The sequence below is a fragment of the Eriocheir sinensis genome, chromosome 41 (genome assembly GCF_024679095.1).
Source record: "Eriocheir sinensis breed Jianghai 21 chromosome 41, ASM2467909v1, whole genome shotgun sequence".
In the NCBI taxonomy this organism is placed as follows: Eukaryota; Metazoa; Arthropoda; class Malacostraca; order Decapoda; family Varunidae; genus Eriocheir; species Eriocheir sinensis.
This window is the reverse complement of record NC_066549.1, coordinates 3,984,743-4,005,766: the sequence shown is the minus strand read 5'-3', so window position 1 is coordinate 4,005,766 and position 21,024 is coordinate 3,984,743. Positions and strand designations below refer to the sequence as shown.

The 21,024-nt window shown below is 42.6% G+C and overlaps 1 protein-coding gene across 3 annotated transcripts; it reads left to right on the top strand.

Moving 5' to 3' along the window:
* The first annotated feature begins 11,955 nt into the window (after nucleotides 1–11,955).
* LOC127009514 (E3 ubiquitin-protein ligase TRIM17-like) lies at nucleotides 11,956–19,088 on the top strand. Of its 3 annotated transcripts, none has more exons than XM_050882630.1 (5): nucleotides 11,956–12,093; nucleotides 14,843–15,158; nucleotides 15,590–15,835; nucleotides 16,352–16,699; nucleotides 17,576–19,088. In XM_050882630.1, exons 2-5 carry the CDS (start codon nucleotides 14,919–14,921, stop codon nucleotides 18,065–18,067), a joined length of 1,326 nt encoding a protein of 441 aa, XP_050738587.1. In that variant the 5' UTR covers nucleotides 11,956–12,093; nucleotides 14,843–14,918; the 3' UTR covers nucleotides 18,068–19,088. The 3 variants fall into 3 exon arrangements, with proteins under 3 accessions (XP_050738587.1, XP_050738589.1, XP_050738588.1); XM_050882631.1 differs by lacking the exon at nucleotides 11,956–12,093 and adding an exon at nucleotides 12,208–12,226; XM_050882632.1 differs by lacking the exon at nucleotides 15,590–15,835.
* Nucleotides 19,089–21,024: the final 1,936 nt, after the last annotated feature.

The window sequence follows — 21,024 nt, the reverse complement described above, 5'->3', positions numbered from 1 at the left end:
TATTAAATCCCTGGTACTATAAATTGACCCCAAAGAGAATATCAGTTTAGTTTTACACTTCAAATAACATCTAAGCCATTGTCTGTTTTGGTGAGGACGGGTCTCTGCATCTCACATGAACCCCGACATTTCCCTTCCTTCCTTCCCCTTCTTAACCCCTTTCGACACCTTATCATCAACCACGTACAAATCATCTTTCCATTCCTTCCTTTCTTGATCCTTCTTTCCCTTTCTTCACCCCAACACAACTCTCCCTCCATCTCCTTGAAACATCTTCCCTTTCCTTCTTTTTCTTGACCCTAATTTCGTTTTTCTTAACCCTGACTCACCTCCTCTTTCATCTCATCATTACGCCCTACACACCTCTCCCATCCCTCCCTCTTCTGACCCCTCACATTCTCAGCCCAAAGTCAGTCTGAGAGAGAGAGCAAAAGACTTCTCCTTCCTCCCAGCCGGCGCAAAGTAAGGAGATGCGTGTAAGTAAGATTATCATGATTTACAACGGGATTACAAACTTGTGCAGCCCTGGGAAGCAAAAATATTGAAGTTCTTGATCTCTGCGACGAGTTTATCGGCAACGTGAGCTTGTTTTGGACGTGCGAGTCTCTCTTTGATCGATGATGAAAGTTTCGGCTTCGGCGGCGCTGCACGAGGTGTTTATCACGCGGCGTCAGGGTGTGAGATGCCTCCTGCAGACTTTTGTAACTGTAACCCCATTTCATCTGGAGCATTTCCTTTACGACCCGCTGGCAAGCCTTTTGAGAGTACCAAGAGTGGTGTGTTTATTGTTGTCTGGTATTTAGTAGTCTGCATTTAGCGAACTGTCTATCGCATCCAAGTGCTGGGGCGCAACCAGTAGCCTTAAGAACACTGCCATTTAACTATCCTCACTTTTACAGTAAGTATCAAAGAATTTACTTGGCGTGGAGGGTTAAAAGTAGTACCGAGCCACTTCAGAGCTACCTCGTATATGTTATAAGTAGAAAAAATGGAAGGGAGCGATAACTCTTTCAATAAATCTTCTCGTACTCTTGGTATTTATATGATAATTCCTGTGTGTCAGAGGCCTTGATTATCTGGCAACTCTAAGCACACCTGAGGCTTGACTCTGGGCGGAGGAAAGACAAATAGCATGTGCGTGAAGGAGGAAAGCTACAATGTTTTTTCCTGAACGTGTCTCAGTTTTTGACAACAAGGGCAGGTGGGAATAGAGGTGCCTCTCGCTGGATTTAAATGGAGGGAAGGTGAGAAGCACACGACTTTGTGCTGCCAATCACCAACAGTTTTTTCGTAGCACGTGATGGCAAAGGGGAATGTTTTCGACACACACAAAAATGTAAATCAACGGAAAATGGAAGCAGCCTACGCAGGTAACTCCTTCCATCTGGCCGCGGCGTAGCGTTGATGTACTCCATTTTTTTGACGCAGGCGGCAGGTCAAGGGCAAAGTGAGAGTAAAATAAAGCAAAAGTAAAAAAAACGTAAAGTAATAAACAGACAAAGCAAAGTAGTAAAAAAACGGTTGTAACTTCTCGCTCCTATAAAACAAAATGACAAGAAGACGCCAAGAGAACGATTAGTTTTATTTAGCAAGGCGTCTTCATACCCCCCTCCTGACAGAACTTACAAAACATAATATATAAATAGAAAATAACGGCTTTATGCAACAATGACTCGATTCTAAATATAATAATATGCTCACTTTAGTAATCGAAATATAAGGTGGTTAACACAATATATAAATAACTGTAGTAGAATCCCTAAGCTCCCACAACATAGCTGATGAAAACTTAGGTTGGCATTCTGAGACGCTTCCACCTCTCATCAACTATTTCCAAAGGCCAGAAAGGAGGTCATTTGAGTTCTAATGAGTACTTTTTAAGGTTCATGGTACAGAAGAAAGATCAAACTACCACCAGGGCCATAACAATACCAAAAGGAATGACCAAAAGTCTTATGAAAGCATTGTTAAATATGTGAGCTTGGCCACCGAAACGTCTTAAAATATGACCCTAACAACCTTCACGAGTACAGCCGATGTAGTTGTTCGTCTCTGAGTCTTGTAGTGATGAGCGGCTGCTAAGGATAATATACATTTTATAAGGAATTTCTCACGATTGTCATCCTCACCATCACTATCATCATAATTACCATCATCATCAGTCTAATAGAGTAAAATGGAGTTTCTCAACGGTCTCCACCTATTGCGGATAACAAAAGTCCCCAATGAGAAGAAAAATAAAATGTGTCTTTAATAGAAGCATTTATATATATAGAGTAATAAATGAGTTCTCTTCTTTTATACCGTACTTTACTTCATGTACCAAGAGACTTATTCCCGAATCGTTAAGTTTCATGCCTTGGCGAACAGACCTGCCACACATACATCAGTTTAACATCTTTACATGCATCATCTTGGGGCTAAATTAAACAGCGCGTCGAAGGAAGGTGGGAAAGGTGGCCTGCAAGGGGAGGGCGAGAGGGCGAGGCGCGGGTCTGATGGAGGACTCGGGCGACCTGACGAGGGAGCGAGGAAGGAAAAGTGACGTGTCTGGTTATTACGTTTTGTTCATGGTGAAGGGGACAGACCAAGGCTGAAGGAAAGACTATGTTTGCTGAAATGCCGATCCTCTAAAGATAATTAATAGAGGAATATGTCAAAAGAGATGATGAAACTTAGTGATGGGGCGATAATGCTAAATAGTGAAGATTTTTATAGTAAGGAGACAGACCAAGGCTGAATGAACGATGATGTTTGCAGAAATGCCGCTACCTTAAAGAAAATTGATAGAGGAATACGTCAAAAGAGATGATGAAACTTAGTGATGGGGCGATAATGCTAAATAGGGAAGATTTTTATAGTAAGGAGACAGACCAAGACTGAATGAACGATGATGTTTGCAGAAATGCCGTCATCCTCCTCCTCCTCCTCCTCCACTCTTTTCCTTTGCTTCGATCCTTCTCCTTTTCTCCTCTGCTTCTTACTAACCCGCTTATACGATGTCTCCTTGCCCACAGCTCCTCCTCCTCCTTCTCCTCCTTCTCCTCGTGTATACTCGTGGATCAAAGGGGAATGTACCGCTGCCCTGCACTAACTCCTTCCACTGGTCTCTCGTGCTTCACAGTCGCTCGTTCATCCTTCGCGCGAGCATGTAAATTTCTCCATTCGTCATCGCCCCCCTTCTCTCTCTTTCTCTGTCTGTCTGTCTGTCTGTCTGCCTATCTGTCTGTCTGTCTGTCTGTCTCCCACTCTTTGTTTCTCTTTCACCCCTCGCTTTCTTTTTCATCCACCTGCTCTCTCTCTCTCTCTCTCTCTCTCTCTCTCTCTCTCTCTCTCTCTCTCTCTCTCTCTCTCTCTCTCTCTCTCTCTCTCTCTCTCTCTCTCCACTCTTTCAACGCCATCCGCTTTTTTTTCTTTTCTAATCGCTCTTTCCTTATTTTTTCCCACCCGGTATCTTTCTCGTCCATTCTCTTTTTCCTCCTCCTATCTTAATCTCTCTCCCACTTCATTTCTTGTTCCAGTTCTACTTTTTCTTCTTTTCCCATTTCCTCTTTCTTCTTTTTCGCCCGCTGTCTCTTTTCTTATTTCTTTACTGGGTCCAGGTCGAACTAATACAGTCTTGCCCACAACAACTCGTCTCATACAATCTTGACCTATACAATCTCCCCCAAAACAATCTTGCCCACACCTACTCAATCATACAATCTTGACCAATACAATATCCCCCTCCATATAAACTTTTCCACGCCCAGCCACCTTATACAATCTCCCCCATATACAATCTCGCCCACACTATCTCTCGCCTTACAATCTTGCCCATTACAGTCTCCGCCAAATACAATCCTGCCCATACCCACTCACCTCATACAATCTCCCCAAAACAATCTTGCTCACACCATACCTTGCTTCATATAATCTTGACCCATACAATCTTCCCCCTAATACAATCCTGCCCATACCTACTCATCCCATACAATCTTGCTTCATACAATCTCCCCAAAACAATCTTGCTCACACCATCTCTTGCTTCATACAGTCTTGCCCTTTATATACAAGCTCTCCTAACTTGCTCCCACCATCTCTCGCCTCATACAAACTAAACCCGTACAATCTCGCCCCAGTACAAACTCGCTCTTCCGTTATTACATAAGTTCCATCTGCGTCACGCCACGGCTGGAATATCATCAGACGCTATATCATGTCATTGTCTATCAATAACATTCACTATCTTGATGCTGATTATAATGATACTATGCAGGAAAAACAGGATCTTGAGTTTAACTTCCTTGTTCGGATAGTTATCAGTGGGGTTAGCTACTTAAAAAAAAAAACTGTCACCTGGAGGTTTTTATCGATTCGTCATAAAATCAGTACGTTCTAGCAGTAAAAAAGTGTGTGTGTGTGTGTGTGTGTGTGTGTGTGTGTGTGTGTGTGTGTGTGTGTGTGTGTGTGTGTGTGTGTGTGTGTGTGCTTCATTATCTTACAGCGGTGTTTTTTTCCTTCTAATTTGGTTTCTTTGCAGTCATTCATAATTACCTACAACAACAATTAACTAAACCATTTTTAACAACTGCTTTACAATCACTTCTTCCCAAACCTTGTGAAAGAAAAAAGTCCCCCCCCAAATTGTTATATAGAAGTCACATTCATGATAACTCCGTTGGTTACGTAAACAAAATGAAGGGGTGGCTCACTCATACAAAGCTAAATATTCTAATGGGTTTTGGAACTACATCACCCATACAGTGTCTCTTCTTCCCCTCTGCGTCATCCTCCTTCTCCTCCTCCACTCTTTTCCTTTGCTTCGATCCTTCTCCTTTTCTCCTTTGCTTCTTACTACCTCGCCTATTCTATGTCTCCTCTTCCCCTCTGCGTCATCCTCCTCCTCCTCCTTCACTCTTTTACCTTGCTTCGATCCTTCTCCTTTTCTCCTCAGCTTCTTACTACCCCGACTATACGATGTCTCTTTGCCCGCACCTCCTCCTCCTCCTCCTCTTCCTCTTCCTCTTCCTACTCCTCCTCCTCCTCCTGGAACCGATATAACGAAACACTTGGTTGAGGAAGCCAGGAAAAGAAAGAAAGGATGACCAGTAGATGCCCCCAAAATAGCTTCGGAGACAATGAAAAGTCAGTGAATGCAGATCGTCCGGTCCCTCGAGTAGGAAGCGGGATTGCCCAGGGTGCCGCGTCCTGCCACCGGGGACAAAACTCGAGAGCGGGCTAACGGACAGGCCGCGGCGTGTTAGAAAAGCATTGTACGCGTGATATGAGTGTGACCATCTTCTCGGTATATTCTAGTGAAGTGCTTCTGTGTTTTTCTTGGGCTTAAAACTGCCGTTCTTTTCTTCGCAAACGTACTGCAACATGTTTCAGCTGATGTTGTAAAAAAATAATGAAACAGTACATTATTTATACTGAGTTGTATTTACTTTACTGTAAAAAAAGATGTGTGCCTGTTTACATACAGCTAGAGTGCCTCGTATGAACTATTCTCCCCCTCATTTGCTGACTGAGATGCAGGGAGATAAATGATGACAATGTCACGGAGATAAACAGTTCTGTGAAGGCCGCCGACAGACTCTTACCGTAGGATGTGGGACAAGACCGACTGACACACAAGCAGAGGTGGTAAACAATACAAATAAGAGGGAAGACTCCGGAGAAACAACATAAAAGAAAACGAAAATATATTCAAGGCTTAAGATAAAGGATATGATTGTAAAATGGAGCACATGGGACAATACATGGTAGGATGAAGAAAAGAAGACAGTTCGGTATTTACGTTTCGATAGAAGAAAAAAATGGTAACATACTACAAAGAAAAACAGATGTAAAGAGCACAAGAGCAACTGTATGCAGAAGGGTATAAATGACGGACAAACAAACACACAGACAAACAAATAAAACAATGCAAATAAACCGGTAAAACAAATATATATATAAACAAGAATAAAGAACGTCACTGCAACATCCCCGCATTAACAAAATATAACAAAAGAAACACAAAGAAAAAGAAGAATGAAAAATACCCTTAAATTTGTGATGGTTTAAGGCTAATAAAGAAAAAAAAAATAGCAAGGGGGAGAAAAGTCACTAATTATTAATTGTCAAATTTAAAAGTAAGTGTAAGTTTATTTTATTATATTTATTTATTTTACGTGTGTGTGTGTGTGTGTGTGTGTGTGTGTGTGTGTGTGTGTGTGTGTGTGTGTGTGTGTGTGTGTGTGTGCGTGTGCGTGCGTGCGTGTGTGTGTGTGTGTGTGTGTGTGTGTGTGTGTGTGTGTGAGAGAGAGAGAGAGAGAGAGAGAGAGAGAGAGAGCGGACGCCAGTGTTTATGCATGCATGTGACGTCAAACAAACTTTCACCATGCAAATCAGCTTTCACCCGAGCCAAGACGTCAATAGTTAGGCGTGGCAGCCGAATGGGCGGGGGTAAGAGCCTTGTTGTTACGTTAGGCTGGATTAGGATTGGCTGAGTGTGACGAGACAAACACAGTATTCTGGGGCACGCACGCTAGTCCAGGGGTCGTCTAAGTAACGCGTTATCTCTTCTCTGAATACTGAAGTTAAGTGTCGCGTTCCCATAATTTTCTCCCGGGATTTCAGCATTTTTTTATTCTAGGATCGTTAAGTGTCGCGTTCCCATAGTTTTCTCCCGGGATTTCAGCGTTTTTTATTCTAGGATCAAGTAGCATTTCAGATCTCCTTACAACAATGATATCAAGTGTTTTACGTTTTACATAACACAGGAGGTTTAGATATATTAGTTTACTCTTTAACAACTTCTTTACTAGGTCAGTGAATGGGATGAGTAGATTGTAAAGGCAACAAATAGCGTGGGACTCTCCTTATTAGATCGACAACAATGATATCAAGTGTTTTACGTTTTATATAACACAGGAGGTTTAGATGTATTAGTTTACTCTTTAACAACCTCTTTACTAGGTCAGTCAGTGGGATGAGTAGATTGTAAAGGCAACAGATGGTGTGGGCCTCTCCTTATTAAATCGTAACTCTCACTGTGTGCTGCTAAGTTTGGAAAAATCCTTAATTTGCTTCTTTCTAAAGCGTCACATTTTCCTCAACGAACTGAATTTACTCTTGAGAGGGGCGGTCAGCATGAACTTGTCAATTCTTAAGTAGCAATGCCCTGGAGCTACCAGTTGACAATTTTCACACACATGCTGTCAAGATATCCATAAATGAACCCTACCTGCAGCGGCTTCTATCTAGGCGAGCACCAGGGGGGGCAGCATAACACACACACAAAGGTACAGAACGGGGCCACTTAAAGGGGAAAAAATCGACCCTGCCACTAACAGGCTGTGGCCGACCTGCAACGTCGTTCGAGGAAGTCTGTTGGCGCTACGGGCTTTCCACACTGAAAAAAAAGTGGTGGGCAGCCAGCGTTGCCAAATCATCGTACTCAGCGCATTGCATTTTCTTTAGTTTCTGACCGATAACTATAGCAAAAAAGAACGAAACCCATCAATATTTAACAGTTTTAACGCTAACTTTAATTTCCTATCCTTATTTGTGTGCTTACGACAGTCTTGGAGCCTAAAAATGATAAATGCAATGTTCAGTGTACGACAATTTGGCATCGTTGTGGGCAGCGAAAACTCACTACCTCGCGAATGAAAAACAAAAGACGCTCTCAAGTTTAAAGCCTCGCTCGCACTGGTGTAACTTACTGTGGTCTGGCTTCAGTGCAGACTAGATTATTCATTGTCTGGACAGAGCTGGCGCACCGCTGGGTCAAAGGACTTTCCGTCGGCACAGCGGAAGGGGAAACACCGGATCGGGGAGTCAGCCATTTGCTTAAAATATCTGTATCAGTTCACTAATCGCTAATGAGTGTGTGCCTGATATGTGAGTGTGTGTGTGTGTGTGTGTGTGTGTGTGTGTGTGTGTGTGTGTGTGTGTGTGTGTGTGTGTGTTACAGGTGTGTTCCATAACCTAATAAACCACCTGCCGATACCAGATAAGCTCGTCACCCTCTCCCTGTAGCCGTTCCATTATTTTCAACCATCGCTAAGTGGCAGAAGAATACACACATGCTATCAACCCTCCCCTCTGCGACTCCTGTTAAGGGGAGCACGAGGCGGCGTGACACAAACAAAAAGATATATAAGAAAAACGACAGTGCCACAATCAGGCTGGGGCCGACCACAAGTGCAGTTCAAGAAAGACGTTCGGCTCGGCCCTACAAGTGTAAAGTGAAAAGTGTTGGTTAGCAAAGACTCCTCACCTCACGTATGAAAAGCTATGAAGCAAAAGACATCCCCAATCCAAAAACCTCCGTCGCATTGCTGTAACACGCGGAGGTTTGGCTTCAACGCAGACTAGCTTATTCATTACTCGGGGAGAGGAGAGGAAAGTTTTGGAAAGTTTCATTTAGTCGGCGCAACAGCAGAGGAGAGGAAATACCGGAGCACGGAAAAAGACTCCCCGTGGGCACAGCGGAAAGGGAGACACCGGAAATGCGAGTCAGGGCTTTGAGTTTAATGTTTATATCAGTTCACTTGTCGATGATGAGTGTGTGCGTGACGTGTGTGTGTGTGTGTGTGTGTGTGTGTGTGTGTGTGTGTGTGTGTGTGTGTGTGTGTTTGTAGTTCAGGTGCGTACCATAGCCATACAATCCACCTGACGATAACGGATAAACTCGCTGGTCACTAACTCCTTGTAATCGTACTATTTCTGACTCTTAGTACTTTGCTCCTCGTCCACAATATGACAGTCACCTTTTTTTTTTTACTAGTTTTTATTGCTCGACGTGTTGCTTGTTAAATCCACAAACCTCATAACTACCACCACCTTATAAATGAGAAAACCTGTGTTATATGAAATGTCTTACTCCCTTGGGAAGAACAACTTTAAGCTTAACTATTTTTTTCTGGGTCTATTTTTTTTTTGTGATGAATTGGCTCGAAACTGAAAGGTCAAGATTCTCCAAGTTTCACGATCCCCCCCCCACACACACACAATGCATAAGGTAATAATTGACGTTCGCAGTTTCACTATAAACGAAACCAAGGAATACGTATCGCCCTTCTTATTTGCCAACTTTAATCATATTTTATCGGACGAGGGCCCGGACACCTCTGCGGCCGGGAAGTAACACAACATTCATGGCCTGGGCTGGACCCCCCCAAAGTTTCCTCTTGTCACGCACTTGAAATATTCGTGATCAGGGCTGGGCCATCGCTGAATCATTTCGGGTTCTGGTAAGAAACAAACTTGGTCTTCCTTCAATCTATGGGATGTTTCTTTTCTCATACGGATGCTATAAGTTAAGTTCTTGAGTCAATCAATTCATTTTTATAATTTAATCGCCATCTTTCAGTCAGTATTCACAAAAGTTAACCATTTTGAGATAATCCTCTATAGGTGTTTTTATGTGTATTTGGTGACTGCGTCAATACGTTTATAAGATCTTGTGATAACGGACAGATAAGCAAACAGACAGTCAGGCTAACATTACGAAAGCTTAATCTCCCTCCTCAATAGAAGGGAGGCGTGGGAGGATACATATTGTAATGCAACGATAAGTCTAAGTGGATTCGATATGGCAGGTGTGTGCAAAAGAAAAGAGGAACAACGCCACAGCGAGGAAGACTAGGAAAAAACAGCAGCCCAGCGGCGTGACGGCAGGCACAAGGCCTCCTCCCAAACACTTGACATTTTTCCGTGTTTAGTTGATACGCAATAGCCTGAAAGACAAGTTCCATGATATTAATTGGGGTTATGCAGTCAGATAAAGTGTTTAAAACTGAAATACGTTATCAAGTTATATTCCATTCTGTGACTCAGCTTGACCCAAACACCTGGCGAATATTTAATCTTATACGTACAGCAACTCTGCCGGAAATGCCCAAAAACCTTATGCAATGCACGATATTACCACTTAAAGGAGTGTTACAACGACGCATGTCATATTGATAGCAAGGCTTAGGATGATTATACACTCAAAAGCATTCAAAATTAATTTTCATGCAAATACACATGTTGCAAAAACAGAAAAAAAAACATGCACACTGATATGACTGCACTAAAACATTAGTTAATAAATATTAGGTAGCTTTAATTTAACAAGTCAAGCATACTGAAGCTAAGAATATAACTATAACTGTGTAATTTTATTTAAATCTACTTTCCCTCAAAAGTTAATGCAGACAAAAAAATATTAATTATATGAAACATGCTTTTGAAGGAATAGATATTTCTTTTCATTCTTGAGAAGTACTAATGTATGAAACACATCCACCACAACAAGGGGTGTCTGTATTCTTATAAGAAATGCACGGACACAGACTCCCACGCCAACGAAGCGTGTTGCATGTGTAATGGGCGGGGCACAGTTTTCTTGCTAAAACTCTATGATGTTGAAAAAATGCGAGTCGCATGTAAAACCAATCAAACCTTCATCGCATACAAATGAAAGAATTTCCTGATTCAATTAGCATCCCAATCAGTAACAAAATAAAATTCCAGCAAACAAGAGAGAAAAGTTCGGAGGGGTGACGACGGGAACAGAACGGACACACTGTGGGCTGCGGTCATGTTTGAATTAATTACACAAATAATAGTTAAACAAAATCAATCACATCTTAACAATTACAGCTACAAAATCAACTACTTGGTGCACAGAAACCCTAAATTATAATTACAATGTGTTACGCGGAGTGGGCGAGGGAAGGCAACTATGGGCAGGGTTGCCAGAAGAACATTTTCAGCCAAATTTGAAAACTGTGCTCCCCTCCCAGACATTCTTTCATCATTAGGGACGTACATCGTTGCCCAAGCCCTTGGGTAATTTATTTTTACTTTTGTCAAAGAGGCTTTTTACTTAATCAAATGATTTTGTGCAGCAGCTAACAAAGGTGTGCCGTGAACCCCATTGCTCCTCACCTACTAGACCTCCGCAGTGGGCGCGGCAACATCATATAAAAAAATTGTTTTAAAATTATAATTTTCTTTATAAGAACATTTTGTAATGTAAACTCTTGGATTAATTTGATGCTAACTAATCGGCAAATTACAATTACAGTTGCAGGGGCTATATTTTTTAAGTTGAATTACAAATGCAATTACAATTACTAATAATTGTGTAATGAATTACAAGGTCAATTATAATAGCTAATTGATCCAAGTCTCGTTTTTTATTTCTATGCTGGTTAGAAATATGATGCCTCAAATTTTTTTTAAATGCCAAGAAGAGCGCAAAAAGGAATAAAGAGAATTATGTTGCGTACACGATAAAAAAACACACACAAAAAAAAACAGACTATAATTATGCCGTGAGTCTGTCTGTGATCACATACACATACACATACACTTACAGACTACGAGTGAATGCTGGCTGCATTTTTGTTTGTGTAATCGTATTACGTTTCTGTGGCCTTGTCGACGCAATTCCATCTCGATACACTCATGTGCGGTTCATTCAATCACCAGAAGGGTCACATGTCACTGGAAATCTGACTTCGCTCACTTTTGCATTATAAGTCGGCAAGCTGAAACTGGGGGTGCCAGGTTTGCAGAACGGCTCTGTTTTGGAAGAGTAATAGCAACGCGAACACAACTTCTTTCTTCTTTCAGAATTTTTTCATGCGAACTTATTTGAATTATTTGAATGAAATGCCGTAGTGCTCAATTCATGACCCCTTAAGAAAACAAAGGAGAGGTATTGCATTTTCGTCTCCATCACGCCGAGGGACCGGATGGGACAGTGCTGCGCCTCCTTACACGGAGTTTGAAAAGCCGTTATTGTAAGAAGGAAGGCGGCAGGGAAAAAGGGAAAAAAATATATATTGAGCGCTTGCCGACACCTGCCAGTATACCTCTGTTCCTTGTAAGAGTTTAATCCAAAGACTCTAATGGGTCACCACTCCTTGGACACTTACTCTTATCAGATAATAATGAACAAATCAGCCTGATTAAATGATAGCGGTGATGGGCTGTACCAACTGCCCGGCTGGTGTGTTGTGACCGGTCTAACAAATAAGTAAACACGGCTCTGCTGAACGCTAGTCGCAAACAAGGCTCCCTCAACGCTGGAAGTCCGTGGCACCGCTGGTCTTGTCCTCTGAAGTAAGTCTGTAGTGGCTGAGGCGGTGGAAAGAAGCGTTTGTGGCAGTAGTGGGAAGTAACAACGGTGACAGAAGGTGGTGGAGGTTATAGCAGCGATGGCAATGTGGTGGTGGAGATGCTGGTGGAGTAACAAGTTGAGCACAAAAAGTAGAACTGGTAGTAGTAGTAGTTGTTCTATTACCACTACTGTTACTACTGTTGCTACTACAGCCACTACTACTACTACTACTACTAATATTACTACTATTACTACTACTACTACTTAATAATAATAACAAGTACAATAGTGCAAAAATAGTGAGCCCTCTGAAAGAAGGTATATATCAAACTGTCAAATTCTGTAAAGCTCATTGATAGACCCGTTTATGCAGGCTGTAGTATTGTATTTGATATTGACGCATTCATAAACTTTGTGGCAGCGGCAAAATGGTGTTGTACTACTTAAAAAATGAGGGAAAAGAGGCATCGTAACAAAAGTGCCTAGTTATCGAAGCTCTTCAATCTTTAAGGTTCCATAATACAACCATACATAGCTGATTATTCAAAAGCCTAGAGTAAAAAAACTAGCAATCTCTAAGTTCTCATTTTTATTATTGTTTTACATATCACTGAGCATTGTTTACAGATATTGATCAACTGAACATGCTAGACATTACTCTTATCATGTGATTGGTTGTGGTGAGTCCGTTCTCTCTCTCTCTCTCTCTCTCTCTCTCTCTCTCTCTCTCTCTCTCTCTCTCTCTCTCTCTCTCTCTCTCTCTCTCTCTCTCTCTCTCTCTCTCTCTCTCTCTCTCTCTCTCTCTCTCTCTCTCTCTCTCTCTCTCTCTCCCTTATCTTAATGACGCAGTCTTTATCATTTCTTTATCACTGAGTTCATTCCCTAATTCTGTGTCAAGGGTAAGTTCATCCAAGTTTGTGCAAAGTTGCGTTTTATCATTTAAGTTCGAAACCAAATAATTATAATTCGACTGACTGGTCGGTGATAAGACAGATTTGACATAATTTGACATGCGGGTGATAATAAAACTAAACAGTGAGGGAAGTGATCCATTGTTGATTATCATGTTGTTGTTGGTGTTGTGGTGATGAGGATGAGGATGACGGTGGTGATAGGACTGGTGGTGGGGGAGGGATTCATGGTGGGGGCATTGTTGATTCTGGTGGCAGTGGTGATAAGTTGTGATGGAAATATGGTGGTGATGGTGGTAACGGTTGTGATGGTAGTGGTGATAGTCGTGGTGGTGGTAATGGTGATGGTGTAGAGGCAGAGGTGGTAATGTGGTTCCGTGGTGGTGATGGTAGTGGTGGGGGTAACAATGAGGGTGGTAGAAAAAAACCCCAGAGATAGTTCTTGAGGTAGTGGATGCGGTGATGGTGTTGGTAGAGGTGGTGAAAGAGGTAGAGGTGGTACTGTAGTTCTGTGGTGGTGGTGGTGATAGTGGTGGGGGTAACAATGAGGATGGTGGTACAAAAACAAACAAACAAACAAACGGAGATAATTATGGAGGTAGGTGGATGCGGTGATGGTGGAAGTGGTTGCAATGCGATAAAAATAACCCGTGAACAATGCATCTGACGTCTACTAGGAGGACAAGCAAACAACAACAACGAAACAAATAACAACAACAACAACAGTGACAACAACAACGAAACCAATAACAACAACAACAGTGACAACAACAACGAAACCAACAACAACAACAACTACAATAACAACAAAAACAGTAGCAATAAACAAAGAAAGCAGCGTGAGAGGGCTTTATAGAGGATAGAAAGTGTCAGGCCGCAGGGAGGAGGAGGGCGATAAAAGAGACTGTGCTACATATGGGGTAACACTTTATGGGCGGAATGTATCACAAACAATTATTTTACGGCCGGAAACTTACTCTACGTTATTGCAGGTGATTTTTTTTTTTACATCTAAAGAAGCAACTCAAGGGCAACAAATAAAACGGGTGTAAAAAAAAAAGCCCGGTTGTTCCTACAGAGACAAAAGTTATGAGGGGCCAAAAGAGAGGTCAATTTCGGTTGCGTTAAAGTATAGTGAAACGGCATGGACGGCTATCGTGTTTTTTTTTTTTTTTGCAGCCAAGGAGACAGTTCAAGGGCGTAAAGAAAAATATAAAAAAAGCCCGCTACTTACTGCTCCTGAATAGAGGTCAAAGGTTACAGGTTACGTCGCGCGTGCTTGAGAGGGTGACCAACGTTGCTATGTTCAAAGTCAAAACGCTTATTTATTTTCTTTCTGGCGTTGAGTTGAGACAAAGTGAAATTGATCTGAGGGTTATTGCTTTTCCGCTAACATGCAATGAGGGCACAGCGCTTCAAGGACAAGTGGCACTAGCGATGACTTTTAGAACAGACGATTAATGTATTTTATTGCGAGTTTGATATAAGCTGAAGTGACGTTGGGGACGATCAACGCACCAAGTAGCGATGCAGACCAGCGTTATCAAATTATCGTACTCAGCCACTCAGCACATCGCATTTTCCGATTTCTGACTCACAGCTATCGCAAACAAACACCAATAAGTAATGATTTTAACGATAACTTTAACTGGAATTTCGTTATCTGTGTGGGTAGAAAAGTTTCGATCCCTAGAACTGATAATTGCGATGTTCTGAGTATGATAATTTGGCAACGTTGATGCAGACGCCATGGAGGGACGGAGGAGGCAGTGACTTGCTCATTGTGCTTAAAAGTATACCAAATGTTTTCCTAATCGATAATTTGTCTACGCTATTTCAGGCGCTGATTTGATATTGGTTGAAGTGGCTTGGGTGTTCATCGTGTCTCCTCTAGCACCAACGAGCGCTATGAAAAGATGGACGTGGCGGTGACTTGCTCCGTGTGCTTCAGAGTCTACCAACAAGGCACCCGTGACCCCTTGGTGCTCCCCTGCGGCCACACCTTCTGCCGCGTCTGTGTAAACGCCGTTCACGACATCTCCGGAGGAAGCCTACCCTGCCCCACCTGCCGGAGTAAGGCCAGCATCAGTGACGTCAGTAAGCTGCCCATCTGCTACCCACTCGTCGGCCTCTCCTCCAGCTACAGCGAGATCAAGGTGGGCACCACAGAGAGGGTTTGCTCAGCTGTTGGCACGCACCATTTCACTCAGCACTCATGTCATGAGAAAAATCTATGATGAAAAATGAAGTTGAGGAATAAATATTTAATGTTACAAAAATAAAGTAAGTTTATCAATCTAGAAATTGATTATCAACAATCTATTTGATGAACCAATAAACCTGTCAACTAAGTCTACAGATTTTGTCGCTAGATGACATTGCCGTCGTGTTAGCTCCGATATGTCGATGCTTTAGGGTGTGTTAGGGCACGCTTTCTTCCTTCCTCGCCCCCTACTTTCCTCCTCCAACTCCTTTCTAACTTGCTGGGCAGAAAGGAGCTAAGTCACAGCGACTTTACTGTAGGTAGATATTTTTGTCCTCAACTGTACGTGGCTCCACGGGTCCTTAAACTGACAACCTCCGGCAGTTCGGGTCGTGTACGATCCACGAGGAGGAGCAACGCTTCTGGTGCACGGAGTGCGAGTTGGCTCTGTGCTCTCTGTGTCTGTACGCAAGCCACCAGCACGGCCACGAGGTGATGCCCACGAAGGTTATCATGGAGAATAAGAAGAAGCGCCTGCATCAAGAGCTGGAGCGCCTCAACGGCGAGGTGCTGCAGGGCCGAAGCGAGATAAACTACATTTATGAATATCTGACAACCAAAATGAAACAGGTGGGTTACTCGATCATATTTGTCAAGGAATTAGATGCACAGACGGGTGACTAATTCAAAGGGGAGTAAGGCAGCAAGATATACTACATTTACGTCCATCACGCTGGACGGAGAGTACGGCAGGCTGCTCACACACAGTTAGAACGGCTGGGCGGTGAGGGGCTGCCGGGCCCAAGAGAGATACACTGCTCCTATAATTATCCAGCGATCAAGGTGAAGCGGGTATATATTCTCAATAGAGTTTGAAGGAGTTTCGACACTTCTTGAACTTTTTTGACACACACACGCACGGCTTCCTTCTGTCTCCTTTCACAAGAATTTAGTTTTATACCTGGGTCTCTTAACCTGAAGAAAAAAAAGTTAGCCAGCAAACGTGCGTGGCTAAAGTTACGGTAAGTACCTGAGTAGAGTTTCAGCATAGCGTTCATGAACCTGAAATCTGTTTGGTGAAGGCACAGTTACAGCGTCAGTCTTACATGTATGATAGGAATAAAAATTTCCCTTGACGGCGAGCAGGTGCTGAATCTGGAGGAGAAGGTCGACCTCCTGTCAGCCGACGTCCAAGACGCCTGCAGCGTTGAGGACATCTTGGTGTGCGAGGATAAACTAAAACTTCTGGATGAAGAAAATGAACTATGGCTACCAAACAAATCGCAGGAGATTGTAAAGAAAATGAAGGACATGAATATTAACGACGCTGCATTCGAGGAGGACGCAGAGGCAAGCAGTCACGGCATTCACGCCTCGCTGCATGAGTTGGCGGAGGAGGACTATGGCGCCGGCCGCATGAGACTGGATTACCGTGAAGGCCGTCTGCTGATGCACTCCACCGCCCACCCTGCAGACGGACACTTGTCTTTCCAGGTGCGTAACGTTTGTTTGTGCTTTCATCGTTTCTGGAGGTTATACTGTGGCTTCTGAGTCCAATGTCAGGGCTTACACGAACATCCAGGTGTTTTTCGAAGCCGGAGTGAACAAGAATTGAGGACTATTTTTTCCTTAGAACGTTGCATTTGTCGATGTGAAACAGCATCATCCCTTTATTGGACCACTTATACAGGCCACTTTGTCCCTCTCGTGATCACAGCGTCATTATCTGATCTGATTAGTCGTCCTATTTTTTTGACATCAATAAACTTAATGTCACCGATTACCCGGCAGTCAAAATCGTTGATATATATAAAATATAGTAATCGACCTACGACTGATCCCTGTGGAACGCCACTGTAATAGTAACGCAAGCCCAGTCCGATTTTATTTATTCCCGTTTACTTGAACTCTGCACGCCTTGATTCACTTTAAAAATATACCCTCTATCCCTTGGGCTTTCAGTTTATGAAAAAAGTTGGAAGCATTTATTTTACTTAACTTATTACTTGCTCTCCATTTCAAATCGAACCTAATTTACTTTTGGTTGTTGTTACCTGATTTCTCTCCGATTTACATTTCACCAACTGCTACCATTATTGTATAACATTAAGTCCGGAATAGTTGTCTTTCAATGTATGTACACGTTGTTCTGGTGGTTATTCACACCTGTGTGTTTATAGTTAATGTGCTGCCTGAGTACAGCGTAGTTCGTAAATATATACATCGTCCACAAGTCAATCATAGATGTGCTCATTGCTGTATATACACACTGATGTAAATACATACAATTACTGTAAATCTATCGTAAATGTACAAATCTACCCTCAGGGCTATCTAGGCCACTGTCTCTTACGTCCTCCATCTACCCAGGTGCCGTCCGAGGTGTTCCTTGAGCTTGCTGTCGGCGGCAGTTGTCTGGGCCGCGTCTACATAAGTCTGTGGACTTGCTTGCGCCGCGCACAACAGTTCTTTGCCCTGTGCATGGGCACGATGGGGCCTTCTTACATTGGATCGACCTTCAGCCACGTGGCGTACCAAGGCCACGCCAAGGAGACGCTCTGCTGCGAGGAGTACGTGACTGAGAGCGGAGAACAGGGCACCAAGGAGTTGATGGCGGACCTGGAGTGGGGGGACGAGTACAGAGGTGAGCCGCGAACGGGACTCCTCATCCCACTCAGCAAATTCGTCGACCAGCACGGCTTTGGCATCTGCACGAAAGGCAGGCCGGGAGGCTCCTTCAACTGTCCCTTCGGCGAGGTGGTGGCCGGCATGGAGGTGGTGCTGGCGGCTGTCCGGCATCATCCAGTTACTGATGTCACGATCACTCACTGTGGCCTTGTGCTGCCCAGACTCTCGGTCTGACACCATCACCACCATCCACTGTGGACTCATAGTGCCTAAGTTTTCGCCTTGACGCCTCATCATCATCACTCATTGTTTGTGTTGCCAAAACTTTTGACCCAACTCATCTTCACCATCACCCACGTTGACCTGGTGCTCCCCAATCTCTTTCGCTGACTCGCCAAATGTTAGTACCATCACAGTGACCTGATTCCTACCCTGTCGTCCCCTTATCTGTGATCTGGCTACTCGACACACACAGGTGGGATAGGCAACAAGGTTACAGAATGTTGAGGTAACGATAATCATGTACAATGTTGACCTCAGGCAGACAATGGGTGCCATGAGCAGTGTCCTTGAAATTTATCTACCGGGTGGCGAGGGACTGCTTACTGGGCGTCCACTTCCTCACAATCGGGTCACGGACGCTATCAGACGGCAGAAAGCAATTAGCTCATAGTGCTGGAAGTGGTGTGAATGTTAGACAGTGACGATGATGGAATGATGGAAATGATAATAAAGGTGATGTTGACGGTGGAGACAGTGGTTAAGTGGAAGAATGTCAAAAATATGAACAAATTCTACGCCATCCCAAGAATATACGAGAAACATGTGCAGGTATCGTTAACAGCTTGTGTGGTATCAGTCGCAATGAAAAGTATAATGGTTATTAATCAGTGCACACACACACACACACACACACACACACACACACACACACACACACATGAAGTATTCCCGCCTCTCATCGCCGCAGTATCAGGCTAGTCACGGGGACCTCTTGGCCGTCTTCCTGCCACGTCTCGGGGTTTTGCAACGGCGCCACGAACACGATGCAGGGAATATGAAGTACTATGATAAAACCTTATTATTTACTGACTATTTCAAAATACTATAGGAGAATAAGAAAAAGATATTATTATTACTAATATTATTTTTATATATCATTATTATTATTATTATTATTATTATTATTATTATTATTATTATTATTATTATTATTATTATTATTATTACTATCAATATTAAAATTATAACAATTTTCTATTCTTATTATTATTAGTGTTTTTATTATTATTATTATTATTATTATTATTATTATTATTATTATTATTATTATTATTATTATTATTATTATTATTATTATTATTATTACTATTCTCAATCTTATTATTTTATCACTATTACTATTAACTTTATCACTATTATTATTATTATTATTATTATTATTATTATTATTATTATTATTATTATTATCATTATTGTTACTACTTTTTTGTCTACTACTACTACTACTACTACTACTTCTATTGTTACTACTACTGCTACTACTACTGATACTACTACTGATGACAATTACAATAATAATAATAATAATAATAATAATAATAATAATAATAATAATGGCAATAATGCTAATAAAACCACCTCCACTACCACTTAGTCCAACAGTCGTTTTGCATAGCCCTTCAGCCTCTCCAGCCCCGCCCTCTCCCTCCTCTCTCCCAGATCCTTCTTACACCACTTTCTCCACACACGAACACTTCCATACACCAGTTACCATTCACACCTGAGCCTCCACACACCGGCAAACTCCACCGTCGCCAACATCAATAATAGAAGCCACACCCACGGGTATTCCTGGGGGAGTGGGGCTCTGTGGGCGGCGCGGGGGGGTATGTGTATCCTTATGAGCGGCCTTCCCCTGGCTGTGGCGGCGTGGGGCGGGGAGGGGGCGGAGGCAAAGCTTCAGATGAAGGAGATATGATAATTACATCCGCCACTGATGTCCTTCATAAAGCATTTCCTAGGGGACTGACACACACACACACACACACACACACACACACACACACACACACACACACACACCCTGTCTTGATATGGTCTGTTGTCAATGGGATATCTCAACCTATCTTGATATGTTCATTATTATTATTATTATTATTATTATTATTATTATTATTATTATTATTATCATCATCGATATTATTATTACTATTATAATCATCATAATACCATTAATGTTTCACTTGATATTTTTCTCTAATAGCGAGTTGCGACGAAAATGATATATTTCCGAAGATTCTCACGTCATGGTTTATGTAAAACTATACTCATTATCATCATTACTGACAAATATTAATCCATTGTAGGAATAACGCCTCTCCCAGTGTTCTAGCTTTGTTTGACGTTTTTCACTCTGCTCCGATATAAGCTCTAATTCAGTCCCTCCTGGTTTTTGCCACTCCTGATGTCTCTTACAATTCTAACAAGCCTTTAGAAGCACGTCGTGATGTTGCCGCGCGAGCGTTGGGTGCGGTGACGGGGTCTTGGGTGTGGCGGTTGCACCAAGGCAGCGCAGCGCGAGAGGGAAGGTGCTCCGATGAATTATCTAGGGCGTGTCGTGCGCAAGACATCCCAGCCCTGATTATATATTTATGTCTACTGAGTGCATACTGACTTTGGCCTACCGCCCCACCAGGGAACTCAGGCGACTCACATGCTGATAGAAAAAACAGCGTCAATTTAAAAGTTAACATTTAGTTGGCATTAGTTTCAACGTAGGACTTTAATCCAATTCTCACGCTGATGGAAGTGATCGATTCCTAGTACAGGTGAGGACACACGTTTGTTGTACCCTTTCAGTGCCCATCATGGTACCTCGGCACTGTCATTTATGGAGCTATATATAAAAACAAGTATACATGTCACTCACTTCGGTTTCTCTACCAAGATATAATTATGACGAACCTCAATTCCACTTAATCAAAATCTGCAAAACACTGCTGCTGCTAAGATATATTGTGATGTGCTGGAATCGAGTGGCTCTAAATATAGGTTGCAGGCTTGTTGCTTGAGGCTGTGAGCTACTACTTGAAGAAATGATCTGTGATGATGCATGGCTCAGTGAATCATTAGCCCATATTCTTAACTTTACGGCGCCCGACCTCAAATACTTCATAAGGTCTTCTTAG